Below are 15,767 nucleotides of genomic sequence, written 5' to 3'. Positions count from 1 at the left end.
CACTTTAACGGCGTCACGGCTAAAAACAATTATACTGCTGTGTCCTTTACCCCGGAAAGCCGCCTCTCGAAACGTGTTTTCAGGATGGTCCTGCAATTGGGGACGTTTGTTCAGCTCCGTTGATGGAGTGTTTGGTTGCACTTGGGAGGAAACGGACTCCCGAAACTCCGCACACATGAATGTGGCCGCCACTTGGGAAAGGTCGTAAACCATCTGCGGCACTGCAAGCAGATTTGGCCGCGCGTCTAACATCGGAGCTACGACCCGACATCAACAAGAACACAACAACAACAATAACGCACGCGTTAGTGAGAGTAAAGCAGACAAAGGCGTCGTATTCTCGAGGCAAATGTGAGCCGTAGTAATCAATAGTAATCGGATACTGGGTTACGCAAAGGTGTTACTGCGGGATATTTTTGAAAAGTTTCTTCGGCCTTCGGTCTCCAAAAGGGTGGCGTGATGTTAACTACCTCGCCAAGTATGCAGGAGGTCTTGGGTTCGATCCCGACCCTGACGCCTGCTGTATATTTGGAGTTTGCGTGTTCTCCCCGTGGTTGTGTGCATAAACATGTTGTACGTTTCCACATGATAAGCCGCTTCGTTGAGTTAGCATTTTTAGCCAGGTCGCTTCTGAAAAAAATACCTACATAGGCTCAGTGGGCCTTACCTGGAAAAATATATATAGTTTAGTAGGTTAAGGATAGTATGGTAAATGCATGCCGGCAATTTGATTGTTCACGCACCTGCTGAAATACCACCGCTAAGGAGTGCGAACTTGGATGGGCCACGGGACATTTGGTGATGCAGGGGTCCATCCCAGCATCCCGAGCCGCGGTACCTGCTTTGAGCTGGAGGAAGAGGGGGGGCGTCTTTAAATGCGGGTTCCTTACAATGGAGGCCGCGTTGGGCACCTTCAGAGAAAGGTCGGGGGGGTGGAGGGAGAAGCGGTGGTGGAGGGATGATGGGAAGGTATCACTCGGGTAAGTGGGAGGCGAAGGAGGTGGAACCCGAGCTTGTCTATGTATAGTTAAATGAAACAAAATATAGGTCAAGGTCTCCGCGCCGAGTCTTAATTCTCCACTGTAAATAAGCCGGCTGCTGGCTACGGAGAAGAGGCTGGAGAGGTCTTTCCCGCGACCGACAGGTGATTTATGCGGTGGGTGGGGGGTGTAGAGTTACCGAGGCTCTCCGTATGTTGCGAAGCGGACAATTAGAACCCTGTGTGACATCGTTCGAAAGAGTTACAAACTCAACGCATTCGTCACTAACACTACCTTCAAATGAAATATATCATTTTGGCGACGTTTCGAGACAACGGTTTTTGAAATATGGATTATTTTTCCTTTCAAGGAACTTTTATTGACAAACGCGTTGAGAGTCAGTGTGTAATGTCGTTCGCGCTTGTGCGCGCACCACTGCCCAACGCAGAGCATGGAAACGAATGTGCTTAAAACCCAAGACCGGCTTCAGTCCAATCGTCTTTTGCGTCCATGGCCTCGCCTCGCCCCGGCGATTCCCATCGTCCGTAACGACGGTGACGAACCCGTGATCCTCGTGTCTCTGGAGGCAGAGAGAGAGAGGGGGACTCTCGGGGTGGGTTGTATTTCAGCCGCTGTCAGGGCCGTCAGCGAGCCGCTTGGGTTACTTGCCGAGCTGTGTCCACGGCCAGCTGATGCACGCGCTAGACCAGGAGGGGGAATCCGCGTGTTCCCTTGCGCGTGGATTGACAAATTCTCCCGGATTGTAAGACGCACCGAGGAGTGAAGCGCACCCCGAACCTGCGAGCGGTGTCAATGAAGTCTCAACGCTGGCGTGTCTCTCTCTCACACACACACGTGTATGTACCTACCGGATTATAAGACGCACGCCCAGCGTTTGCTGTGAAATACAGGGGCAAAAAAAAAGTTCTTTAGAAGTATTTTCTGTGTTTAGTTTGTCCTTACCCACACCTCCAATTCGCACGGTTGGATACGTACGGTGCTAAAGAAGTTCAACATATATACATGTGCGTATTATAATCCGGAAAAACTACGGTATATGCGTGTATTATATTAAGTTTTGTTGCGAGTGATGTTGGCGACGAAGCACGTCATTGTAACGCCCTCCAAAGCGGTGGCCACCTGTACGAATCTGCGAGCTCACGGGCGAGGAGGAGAGACGAGGCGGCAAGCGAGGCAAAGCCAGCTCCCCCCCCCCCCGCGTGCTGGGAGACGCGATGCCCCCCACAGCGGGGACATGGGCGAGCCGCCAGGTGCGGGCGGGACACGTGGACTCGCTCCTGGGTGCGTCTCAGCACTGCGCTCATGGGGAGCCACTTGGGGCCTCATCATCATCATCCAGGATATCTGTGGGTGGGGGCTGCCCAACACTCGCTTCGTCGCACATGGACACATATACACGTGTGTTGTATGCATGTTGAACGCCTTTCGCAGCGTACGTAGCCAGCCGTGTTCATCGGCGGTGTTATTGCATTCCCACCTTCTGATACTGTAAATGTGCCATTAATGATTGCTGGTTGAAAGGGCCACAACATTCACGGGTGTAAACTCGCTTCAGCTGCTGTGCAGTGATTAGAGACGGTGTTTAATTCTGCAGCCAAGTTAACCTGCCCCAATAAACACGTTCATTCGGAGTGGGCAGGTAGGAACTTGATTGGACAGCGCATTCGTGCACGACAGACAAATATGCACGACACAGACAATCCCTGGTGGGCAGTGTGGAATCTGTTGTTCCTACCTGTAACATTGAATCTACGTCCCCACGCGTCCAGTAGTTACACGTGGACTCCGATCATTGTTTGTCTGTTGGCGTTGTTTCTCTATCATGTTTCGGTCCGTCACTCCGTCTATACCCCATCAATTAGGTTTTAAATGCTTCAATTTGCTCCGAACCACCTTCACCTCATACGTTTTTAAATGCAGTGGACCTATAAAAGAGCACCCCTCGTACGAGTTTCACAGCAATTACGTGCTTCCGGATGGATTTCGACGAGACTTAAAACCGCTTACAACATTATAATGTTGACAAAATGGTTTAAAGTCATTTATTGGTCAAAATTTTATGGATTTGAATAAGTTGTCTCATTTCTATCGCTCGTGCCACATCGCTCTGGCCTCGTCCCTTTTATTCAGGAATGTTCTTTTCCAGGCGTTCGCTTCGTCGTCAATCCTTCTGTAGGTCCTCCATCTCTAACGTTGGGCTCTCCATCCTCACCCGGCATTGCACAACATACGTTAGGCACCTTTGTCCGTTATCCCGTCCAACCTGTTCTTGTCTGTATTGTTTTGATACCAGCCCACCAGCAATAACCGTCCCACGTACACATACTTTAATGCGTTTGGTAGTTGCATACCCCAAGATATATTGTTTAGCAAACGTGTTCGAAATGATTTTATGCGCCACAGTAGAATTTGAAATATAAAATTGTATCGTCAAAATTCCGAGGTGGTGGGGGGAGTTAGTCACCGCATTGGCCGAGAGCCTAACCAGCTGCGTGTGGAACTTTCCCCACAATACATCGCCAACCGCGCTAATCGAGGGAGGGGCGCGATTTCATTCTAAACGCGACTTTGGAATCTGAGAAATTCCAAGCACGCCTCCGTCACTTTGGCATCCACCAGTTGACCAAATGTGCACCGGTCACCACATTGCCTCGGAAATTTACGTCTAAAGGCTCCTGTAAAATGTGCACCCCCCTTGCACAACCATTGCTGGGGACGAACGGTGACAGCACACAAAAAACACATTTCACACCTGAGCAGATGCCACTACTTTTATTTCAAGGATGGCGTTGCACAACCGGCGTCACCGACACTCAACGGACGTCGCTCACTTCCACCGGACGGTTTCTCGGACCTTCTGGGGAGTCGAGCAATCCCAGTAAATCCGTCACCTTTGACACCAAACTTGAGAATCGCAAGTCTTCAACCTAACGTCAAAATGGACTTGTTCAACCGAAGTAAAACGTAACGCCACCAAAATGTGCAAAATGCGAGCGAGTCGCGTTGCTATTGAACGCCGGTTTTGGTTCGCGGCGTCCTCAAGAGCCGAGGGCAACGAACTCGGGTGAGGCTTTGTCAACGACGCGCTGCTGCTGCTGCCGGCAGAAGACGGCGATGATCAGGGTGATGATCAGGGCCACAACCAGGCTCACTCCAGACAGCGTCAGCACCATCACCTTGATCGCGTCATCACCTGTGCAGTGGGACGGACGCGTTGAGAGAGAGCGCGTAGTTAGGTGGCCGTTTAGGGCAAACATTTTCAAACCACCTTCAGACCTCCCCGCAAAACAGCATGGTTCTTATTTTGCAATAGAAGCTGCGTTTCCAATGTGTCTGTACAAGATCGGTTAAATGAGTAAAGAGTGAACGTCTGAAATGTTGACTTAAAGCTTTCGTGCCTGTAGGAATTTATATTATTTAGGTCGTTCGGTTAAGTCATTCATATTGGGTGCTGACATTTGGGCTACGCCCATTTAAAACCTTTATGAACAGTCGTTTTTAGAATATAACCCTCCTTTTCTTGATGACAATACTTGTGTTGGGATCGAAACGTCGTAATTTTGTTATTTTCTTTGAACCTCCATGACTATACCGAAAGACCCAAAGAATATAAATAGTAAACGCGTGCTTTAAAAAGGGTCAATCCCACTCCAAGACCAGGACATTTAAGTCTCAAAAAATTTCCATTATAATATATACCGCCATTTCCCACCACTACTGCTCCTTATTGGAAATGCTCTCAGCTGTTGCTTATTTAGTCGTCATAAAATGGTCATGCCGTTGACAAATCACCAGAGGTGGGACAAAGTCATTGTTATGCAAGTCCAAGTCGAGTCGCAAGTCATCAAATTCATGACTCGAGTCTGACTCGAGTCCAAGTCACATGACTCGAGTCCACATCTCATAGGTGGGACAAAGTCATTGTTATGCAAGTCCAAGTCGAGTCGCAAGTCATCAAATTCATGACTCGAGTCTGACTCGAGTCCAAGTCACATGACTCGAGTCCACATCTCATAGGTGGGACAAAGTCATTGTTATGCAAGTCCAAGTCGAGTCGCAAGTCATCAAATTCATGACTCGAGTCCAAGTCACATGACTCGAGTCCACACCTCTGCAAATCACCCTGCCACACCAACGCATTGTTAACATTTCACAAATGTAAGACATAGAAAGGGCACACCAAGAGGTTATAGGTGGCCAGGTTGCCCAGCTGACTGGCGCTAGATATGCATTGTATATTCTCAGGAACACTGGCATATGGACCATTAACTAATAAAAAAAAGTGTTGCATTTACAGATACATGGTTTGTCCACGTTTAGTTGTGGAAAACACTAACCTTTCGTAATTTTCTATACCAAAGGATTTTTGCAATCGATCTCACATCTGGATTTAAGAGATGTTTTTGCCACAATGGATTCTTCACGTGGTTATTACAAATGCATTATTATGGATAACCAACCAACTATGCTTGCTTACCGTCCATTACGTCACTCGATAGATATCCCCACTCCTCATTCTCCTCGGGTACCAAAATTATGACAGGTCCTTGTACAGTCACGAGGGACAAAGATTCCGCATCAGCAGGCGTTCCTGTAGAAGGAGAAAACGCAACGGCGAGGATCCATCCGTCATTTAGGCAAACCATGTTCACTAAAAGTAAAAACCCACTCCCCTGAAGGGATCTCTAAAGTAGTTCTGCAATACCCACGTTATATGGCCATGAACCCACATGGGGTTTTACTGCCAAGGAAGCTCTGAATAGACTCTCGTGACAGACAGATGTCATGAGGCAGTCTTGACATTTGGGGTAAAATTGGTTAAAAGCAAGACATCCCAAAAACACAGCTCTCATATGAACCACTTCTTAAGGTCAAGAGCATCAATACGTAAATACAATGACGCCACCACTGCTATTTGCGATTGATCATAGCTTTGTTGGGCTCTGCATATATACACACACACACACTAAATTTCACAGCGCGTTAGCCTGGGATGCGTAACGCATCCAATTTTGCTTAGATATGCACCACTTAAAAAAACCCGAGCACCACCGAGCAGGCGAAAACGGGGCAGGAACGCAAAGACCTTACGCTTAAATCTCGAGACGGGGCATGGCGGCACGCAGGAGACGTCGTCCCCTTGGCACACGTAGGCGCTGCAGTGGAAGTAGAGCTGACAAGACAAACCTGGCGTTCACTTTGTTTTTTTTACACAAATACTGATAATTTATTTACATTATTTTGTCAATCCACCTATTGGATGAAGGGCCACTTGACAGTCAAGTCATTGGGGTTGGACCATACTGCCACCAAAACCTCAGGTCATTGGGTTTGTAGTAGTGTGCAAATACCTGTGCTGCAATTTTACACCTTAAACTATTACATTTGAAAGGTCAGTGGACAGGCAGTGTTTGGACATGTTAAGATCACACGGAAACCAAAAAAATAGCGTCAATTACTCTACAGAGGATGCGTCCCAGGCTGACGACACATTTTAAGCGGTTCATAAGAATACTCAAAGCGATTAATGTGCATGTTGCTATAGCATTCAAGGAGGCACACTTTAACAACCAGCCAGAGTTTGAGTGCTCGAGCAGTGCATCGATTAAGACTCCAGCGATTGATCTTGCTTGGCAAGCTAAATGTTAACTCACTCCTCGCCTGGTACACATGAGGATCATGGGTTCACTCTGCCATCCTCACGGCTGTATGTTTGGAGTTTGCATGTCCTTCCCGTGGCAGCGTGGATATTTATCTAGGTCCTCCGGTTTCCTCCCCCCTCCCCCCCTCCATTTAGAATCATAGATTCTGAGTATTTGTCTGCTATAAATGTGCACGTGATAAGCCACTTCGTTAAGTACCCATTTCACAGCCAGGTCACTGAACCATACCTGATAATTTAAAAATATAGTAGTAGGTTTTTACCCTTTAAACTGGTACAAAACTGACACCTTTATACAAGGCATCATGTTTGCAATAGTCAAAATGCAAACAAAGAGAAACAACTCTGATGATGATGATAATGATATGCACTGTCCTTGAAGTTGATTGGTCCACACCCGAGACAGCTTTCTTTAGAGCCTAGTCTCCATTGGTGTTGGACCAGATGTACCAGTTTATAGGGTAAAAACCTACTACTATATTTTGCCACTGGTAAAGGAGGTCTCTCGGTGGATTTAAAAATAGTTAATCGATTTGGTAAACCGCCATGTCGGCAACGCATATCAGCGAGGAATTAATTCTCGATTTCGGCGAGCTTCACCTGTCCGTTGGGCAAGACGGTGCCACCCGGCGTCATGAAGACGAACGTTTTCACCTCGAAGCGCTTGTAGTGCGTGGCAAGGGGCGTGCTGGGGAACTCCGTCATGGGGTGCAGCACCGTCAGGTAGTTGTCACCTGTGAAAGGGCAGCTGCAGAGATTGTTTTTCAGGATTAGGTGAAAACCAGCCCGTATCGTAATGCCTCACTGAAGGAGTTAACAAATACTAGTGCATATTCATGGCATAATCCCCCAGCCTGTGGCTCTTCTCTCACCTCCACCGTGGCTCTTAAGTGGACTCATTATCTCAGCACTAGACTTCTATGCTACCCTTAATGTTGACTACCTCTCCACTTATATCGTCAATGCTCTTCTGAAGACTCAAATTACCCACCACCTCTCAACTCCCCTTGCGTCTATTTGTATGTTCAGCTCTCTGCGAGTGTCGTTACCTTGCCACCCTGCAGCACAAAGTGATGACGCCACCTTCAGATTTCATTTCAGAAAAACATATTACACACCTTTCCACGTTGCACTTTAGTACGAGTTTGAGTGCTAAAAAAAAAATCACTCTTTCAAATTGACATTCAAGTTTCACATACAACACGTTCACATTCAGGTTGAGCGTCAATGAATTTTCACTGCAAATTAGTAAAAAAACACTTGTATTTCACCATACGTGCACAACTTTGCGTGTAATTAGTGCTCTGCCTCACTGGTTGTCCAGCACCCTCCACTGGACGCTGTTGAGGGGGTCCGGCGTCGGCGTGGCCCAGCAGTCCTGCAGCACCAGCACGAGGCTCGGGTCCGGGTGGTCCAGGAGCCGAACCTCCAGGAAGATGGGGTCCCTCAAGAACTTGACGACCGGGAACTGCGAGTAGTAGTCCAGGTAATCTCCGTCTGGGAGAGTGGCACGGTCACTTTTATGAATGGTTACAGGCGTTACAAAGCAGACTGGGTGGCGACTCCTTGCTCTAGTTTTGCAAAGCGACACATTTCAACCGTGGGTGATGTGCACAGTTGATTAGTTGGTGTAGTTTATTAGTCATAGCCCGCGCTAAGCATTACTGAAAATGGACACGTAGATCATTGTGGAATCACACAATTGTGTCATTACACTTTAATTAGGAAGAATGTATAGCGTTAGCCATACGACAGTTCCAAACTAAATGATGCACGAGTGGTTCTATCCTACCTAGCGGAGCAGCAGCCTAAAAACTAAATTCTCGGTGGGTCATTGTCAGTCGGTGCACCGTTCGTACCAGTGGCCACTCGAATTTCTATGAATAGCGGTCCCTGGGCAGTGGCCGGTGGCTGAGGAGGGAGTGTGTTGACCTCCACGCCGAACATCTCCACGTCGCTCATCCCTGGGAATCTGCACTGCAGAAGCAGCCTGTAAGGGAGGAGGAGAGAGAGATGCCGTAACGTACTCTCGGTCAAATTTTACAGGTCAAACGGAGGGGAGAAAATCATCGGATTGCACATTGGACTGGTGGGCTGTGCAGCCACTCGTCTTGTCGGGAGGTTACTCGTAAGTTGAAGATCTCGTGATGGAAACATCTCCATCGGTGCAGAGCTCTCGGTCAGCGATCAGCGTCACTCCGTAGACGAGATCCTCGCCATCCCACTGCAGCAGGACAGGACAAGGGTCAACATGAAGCTCATATCTGGTAACATACAGAATACGTATTTCTAGACGCTTGAACCCACTGTTCATCTTTCTGTATTTTTTTCGGTCGTTATTTTTCAATAATTTAAATGGTTCCAAGTTGAACGACGAGCATTATTATGCGAGGAATAAAAATGCCCATTGGCAGGTCTTAATAGCAGCGCATCAGAGTTGGAAAGGCTGCAAGACGAGATCAAATGCTTAACGTCTTATGGTCAAACAAACCAATTTTCCAGAGAAACTGAATTAGGTTTTGTATAAAACAATTCAGTAATTCCTGGAAAATACTTCAATATTATCACCAAGTTCAAATGGCGAGTGGGCCCAGCCTGTAAGGAGATTGAATTGTCAAGACTTTGGAGGTTTAAACTGATGGTTTCCCAAATCACTGGTACACGTTTTAAACAATGTTACCCGGAAATGCCTGCAAGTCCACTTGTTTTAAGTTGTGTTATACAACCAGTCACGCAGCTCAATTGTCAATGCAAGACTAAGATTGTTATTTAAAGGATAACCGATGCCAAATCATGCGTGCACCGTTGGAGGAGTGATGTCATGGAGACATAAGCCATGAACAACCCATGCCTAACACTTCCAGTGCATCATCCCTCCCCTTCACCACCGACGGTCAAACTTTAATTAAGTTTTCGATCTACTTAATCTACCTACTGCGACAAAAGCAGACTTCTTGTTCAATGAGATGTGAGAGTCAAGCTTATTTTCCCTCCCCATTAAGAGCAAGGGGGCTCTTGAGACTGTCCAACTTCTTTCACACCGTATGTAGCCAATCGAGGTGCGAGGGAGAAACTAAAAAACACAAAAAAGAGTTCTACAGAAATTAATTTGAACCAACTCCGCGCACTTTGGGGGAGGGCATCAGCGTTGCCAAGTCGCAACAACGAACCTGCGAGCTCGTCCCACAGGAGGCCAACGGGAAGTCGAAGACGACATATTCGTCCGACGCCACCACGGGACGGCACTCGGGCAGATCGAGGCCGAGGTGCACGGTGCTCAGGTTGAGGGCCGGCGAGGTGATGTCTCGTGGCACCGGGATGACAAAGCGGCCGTCTGTGGTGCAAACTGAGCCACGAGGCCGCACGCGTCCGTCGTTACCGGTTTGCGGAGGAAATTTGGACCTGGGATTATTAGTTTACAAAAAATGTAATCGCCCCCAATGGTTTGTGGTAGGGCAGGGAGCACACACACCTGGGTTGCCGTAGAAGCACGTCTGCTGGGCTGCATCGTAGCAGCAGCGCCGCTCCCTGCAAGATGCATCGCTCGGAATTTGAGAGCCAGATCCACACGGGATGCGGCGAGTGGTGGCGTCGCAGGATGGGGACGGAGGCGCTTGCCACGGAAGTTCTGCAGAGGACAGTCCGGTCAAGTGTTGCGTTCCATCCTTCGATAAGCACCGTTGGCTACTTGCTGCATGAAAGTTCAACATGCATACACGGGACAAGTACAGGGCCCAGTGGCGTTTTGCTAAAAAGGCCTATTAATAGTTCAGCATTTCTAAGTCCATTGACAAGCAGTGACGTATGGTCAAATAGCTCCCCCCCCCCCCCCTTCACCAAGGTGACATGGGAAGCCTCCTTACAATACTGGATATCTGAAAAAAGAGCTTCATAGCTCATCGGATTTATCCAGGATAAAACACTTTTTATTCAGTATTGGATTGACAAAAAGCTGGAAACTGATGGATGTGCAGAAGATGTGAATAAATTAGTTTCTTGAATTGAGCAAGGTTTTTAGAACTTTGTAGTCAAAAATTATGCACTGCATGATACAAGTGTGTTTTGTTTGACTTTTGATTGTAGATGTATTTTTTTTTATCAAACTAGTAAAATTCGCACGGCGCTCGTGTAAACACATCAACCACTGCCGAAACAGACCACAAAGCCCGGAATAACCTCACCAACAAGAAAGCCAAAAACTGGCAAAAAAAACCACCACACTTATACCTCGGTTCTGACCGCCAATCGACCTCAAGCTAATGGGGCACTCGATGGCGAATCTCAAGGCGCGTTGCTTCTGCCCACGCACCACCTTCTCCACCTCCACGTTCATGACTCGTTTGTCATTCTGCAGGAAGAGATCGGCACGGATGGGGTGGGCGAGGTGGGGGGGGAGTCGCGTCATCACGGCAACACTGGCGCGCTCGCCACGACAGGAGGAGCTGCTCCGTTAACCCCCAAAGCCACGACCTCCACTTTCTCGAATCTCAAATCAATCACTCAGAACCTCAACGATACTCACGTCGATGTAGACGCGGCAACCCCCGTTTGGCGCTACGAAATGCAAACCGTTGGCATCTCTGGTGATCTCGTATCCGCAGCCCTCTGCCTTCAGAGTCTCGGCATACTCGGCCGTGTTATGTTTATCTGGGGGAAAACACGATTCACGATAATAAAAAGATCACAATGTTCACCCCCTTTGTTTAGTTCGCTGCTGGACGAAGGACTCCCCACTCCGTATCACAGAGTTCCATTTTGCGACAAATCACAGCACAAGTTCTGATATACGAATTCCACATTCGATGTTTATGTCGGAATGGAAACCAAATTCTGGTCCCGAGGTTCAGAGAGCAGTGCGTTTTACAACGGCCCTTTGCCGAAATATCGGCCTCCTATTCGATTTTTTGTATTTATGGCAAGTTTTTTAACGGCGAAAATTGTAATGAGAACCTCAACTCGATTGAAACGTATGCAACCGTCAGCTCCAAGACGTCTTTTTGGGTTGTGACCGCGTGTATGTCAGAGTTTGCCTCCACTTGGCTGGAGAATTTGGGTGCCTGAAAAAAATAGCAGCTACCACCACCAGCACGTGGAGCAAAAAACGTCGGCGATCATCTTGGAGAACCCACGAACAATCACATCAGGTTGGTTGCGCATCATTTGAGCATATTGGCAAAAGACAGGAAAGTGAAAACTAATAACGAAATGTGCAATGGACACCTACGGGATATCTGCCCATGAATCGTAACGCCTACTTAGCGGGAAATTCACGGGAGGGGGGGGGGTCATCGATTCAGGGATTTTCCTCCAACGATTAACAACAACGCAGGACTCGTACCCAGGATTCGAATGTAGTAGACGGTGGAGCGCGCGTCCTCCTTCACAAGGAAGCCCACGGTCGACGGCTGGCATTGTGTGTAGAGATCTGCACGGGGACGGCCGGGGTGGGGTGGGGGGGACCCAGCGACACGCGCGTAGAGACATCGTTTGAAGTGCCAATGCGTAAGAGTTGTTTTGCGTGCACACAAGTTTCATTTCAACTTTGAGCATCACCTAACGACCACGAAAGAGCAGAGTTAAGATACTGTTTTTTTTTTCGCTTTCATCGAGATGAGAGCAGCACCGTTTCGGCTCGCTAGCCTTTGTCAGGAAAACTACAGTTGCCCGAAATCGCGGCTAGATACGTTTTTAAAGTAAAGCTCATGAAAATATTTCAGGTTCATTAGAAAGCAATGGGATGCGTTTTGGTTTACATTGCCCAATCATTTAAATTGTATTACCCGTATTAGGTCACGAGTCAAACGACCGGCGGAGAGCGATATCACATAACTCGGGGCGCTGCATTAAGTCCCATACACGAGTGAGGCCGTTTCGCTCACTAAACGCCGAAGAAATCTCCACGTGACAAACTCTAGTCTAAATTGGAATTTATCATATGGAGTCAAATCCAACCATTAGTAGGGTGGCTTCTCTGTGCGGTCAACGGTGATCGGGCAGAGTCCACCAAAGGCACCATGCCGTTCAAAAGCCAGAACGGAACCCCGGGCACCCAGCGGTGCCGTCTCGGGCACCCAGACACCGCTCCCCTCCCAACGAGCAATGCGACTCCGTCTGCGCGGATGGTAATTTTTACAAAGAGCGGGCACATGGGGTGGGTGGGGGCGTTTACGCACTGCTCGGAGTGTCGTGCGACTCAATGGCGTTCTTCCACGCACGATCAATCTGGGCCAGCGCCGAGTGAGCCACCAAGACGCTAAGGCGGGAGGGCAAGCACAGAGACGGCATGACACAGCGAGTCAAGTTCGGCGTAGGGTCCTAGCGACAGGTCGACAGCAGCGCCTTGGCACCAACGTGGAGGCACTTGAAGGACACTGAAACGTAAACAAAAAGAAGAACCCTGGTCGCAAATACAGAAACATAATTTTAAATATCCTGGGAGAAATCCGATGAGCCACGAAGCGCGTTTCCCACAGATGTCGAGGCGCACACATGGCGGCAAGGGCTACACGTGGATGCATGTTTTGCCTTCGTTAAAGTCGTTGAATCACAACCGGGCGGGGTGTGCGGGTTTCGCAGCAAGGCGTGATTACGCGCGTTACCTGAACACTAAAAACCGAAGCGCCGCCGATTCTCGAGACAAAGGTGCCATGGCCACGCGACCATTCCTCCAGCGAGAGGAGCCTCCCGCCTCCGCGTCTCTTAAATAAACGGCGTGGATTTCGGCGCCGCGCCTTGTCGCCCCCCAGCCGTGGTGGGGAACGCGCGTGGCCTCACGTGGCGTAATGAGCCACTCCGCACACGCTACTCGTGCAATCACGCGAAAACTATCGTCACGAGCACGTGCGACTAATTCCCATCCCACAATTAGAAGCAATTGAAAGCAACGTTGTGTTTGCTCAGCCTGCAAGAGATGCGGTGTGGATGAGCGATGATAAAACGACGGCATGCAAGGATGTAATGCAAAATGAAATGCGCATTTGATAATGAAACGGTCATTCCATCTTCTTGGTTCTTTTGGTAAAGTCACGTTGAATGGAAATAATACAATAATAAAAATAAAACATAATAAAATAATTTTCACGACGTTTCGGCCACAACGCAAGCAGCCGTCCTCAGGTGAAGAGCAGGTCTGTCGAGAAGACAAAGGTGCGTTGTGGCCGAAACGTCGTGAGAATCATTTTATTATGTTTTATTTTTATTATTTTTTTATTTCTCTTCTACGTGACTTTACCGAAAGAACCAAGAAGATGAATCCCTGCAGTCACGAAAGAAGCTTTCAATCGAAACGGTCATTTGTCAGGACACTGCTGGATGAAGCCCTCCCGACACTGCGCCGGTTATAGAGGGGCTGTGTGGGAATTCCTCACTCGTCAAGTTGGCCAGAGTGGGTTTGTCGAGGGGGATACGAGGCGAGGCTGAACTGCTTGGGATATCACTCGCCACTGATGCTAGCCGTGAAATCCAACTCAGCTGGCCGGGTTCATAATGGCGCAGTTCGCTAATCACTCCCACCGCTCCTCCAGGCCCTCTATAGTTTGTTTATCTTTCTCTCTCTGATCTCACGAAGCTGCAACTCCAAGTACGTAGTTCATGACCCAGCGCAGGAACTGGTACCACCTAAGGTACCAACACCTAAGTCATACGGCTAATAAGAGGGGCCCACTCATTAGACACTATCCATAATAGAGGGTTTTTGGGTGAGATCGCGTAAATATAAAGGTGTCGTTTAAACCGCCACCACCCGACGCAGCCAATTAATAAGGGGTGTCACGTAAACAAAATATACCAATTCGTTGCTAGTACAGCACACCGGTGTGTTGGAGAGTAAACCCACAACGTTTACAATTCGATACTTAACGTCTCTATTTTCTATTCTCCAGCGCGTTATCGAGGTCGCTCTGCTGCTACTGCTTTACGTCGGCCCCAGCGCATCTCTTTCTATTATCTATCAAGTTAGAGAGCAGCATTGATTGTCTATTGCGCCTGATTAGAAATTATGTATTCGGCATTGAACGATTGTTCCTCATCTCCCCCCATTGATTCGAAGCCCGTTCACGGTTTAAAGTCACGATCTGATTCAACGTTCGATTCGTTTTTTATGACTCCTTCGTAATGTTTTGGTTTCTGTGTCGTTTGTGCAGTTTTGTTCCCTCCGTTAGTCTGAATGCAACAGCATTACATTTGAATATTCGCCATTCATTCTCTATACCTTGCTGCAGATTCCAAGAACACAGGATGAGATGTTACTATCCTTTGTGTAAGCACTTCCAAGAGTTCATGAACAGTGAGCCTGGTGAAATTTGGGGAGCGCATCGTCAGTAGTGTACCTTTGGTTCCCAGGAGCATAAGCCAAAACGCGAACTCCGATCATCATCGCAGCAGCGTTTGGCTCGCCATCGAACAAAGACGCTCGCTGCGTCGCGCGCCTTCAGATGCGCTTCTGCGGCCGTCTGGAACGCTCTTCCTTCCAATGTTAGGAAGCCACTGGAGCTGTGGTCTTTTAAATCATCTCGATTAAGAACTCGTTTCGTTATAACAGTTTTTTGTGTGTTTAGGTTGTTGTCCTTTTGCCCGCACCTCCGATTAGCACGGTTGGCTACGTACGGTGCGAAAAAAGTTCAACATACAGTAGATACTCATATACAGTATATATACTTATACTGTATGTAACTTTTTGCCAAGATGTGTCCCCAAGGGGAGTTTGGCAAGTAAAATATTCGATGGGTAATGTTAAAATTACGTGGGATACAATCATTCATTGCACGTGGGCTCATGAATAGCGGCAAAGGTAAAAAAAGGTTAGTAAATGTGACTTTATTTTATGTTTAAATGCCACTCTGCAATGCGTTTAAGGTGACGCGCTAGGGAATACACTCTGTCTGCGTCATGTGGAACACGTTCATACATAAAGACAAGTCAAGTAAGTCAGCTTTATTGATCACATCCCCATGCATATATGAGGTACATGGCAGTGAGACTATTTGTTCCCATGTTGCTCTCTCTCAGCTTGTGCAAATTAACAACAACAACGTCAACAGCAGCAACAATATTATAAAATATATATATTTTTTAAGCTATGTAAAATTGCTGTGCAGATGATAAAA

The 15,767-nt window shown here is 47.9% G+C and overlaps 1 protein-coding gene across 1 annotated transcript; it reads right to left on the bottom strand.

Moving 5' to 3' along the window:
- Positions 1–4,039: 4,039 nt before the first annotated feature.
- On the bottom strand, positions 4,040–13,315 carry LOC144935148 (zona pellucida sperm-binding protein 4-like). Its single transcript, XM_078861595.1, has 14 exons — positions 13,263–13,315; positions 12,837–12,916; positions 12,002–12,088; positions 11,186–11,310; positions 10,891–11,011; positions 10,136–10,291; positions 9,834–10,009; positions 8,790–8,887; positions 8,523–8,653; positions 7,977–8,160; positions 7,264–7,411; positions 6,093–6,174; positions 5,479–5,592; positions 4,040–4,194 (listed from the first exon to the last, which is right to left on the bottom strand). Exons 1-14 carry the CDS (start codon positions 13,310–13,312, stop codon positions 4,040–4,042), a joined length of 1,707 nt encoding a protein of 568 aa, XP_078717721.1. The 5' UTR covers positions 13,313–13,315.
- Between the last annotated feature and the right edge of the window lie 2,452 nt (positions 13,316–15,767).

The sequence above is a fragment of the Lampetra fluviatilis genome, chromosome 12 (assembly GCF_964198595.1).
Source record: "Lampetra fluviatilis chromosome 12, kcLamFluv1.1, whole genome shotgun sequence".
Lineage (NCBI taxonomy): Eukaryota > Metazoa > Chordata > Hyperoartia > Petromyzontiformes > Petromyzontidae > Lampetra > Lampetra fluviatilis.
This window is presented reverse-complemented; position numbering and strand designations above follow the sequence as displayed.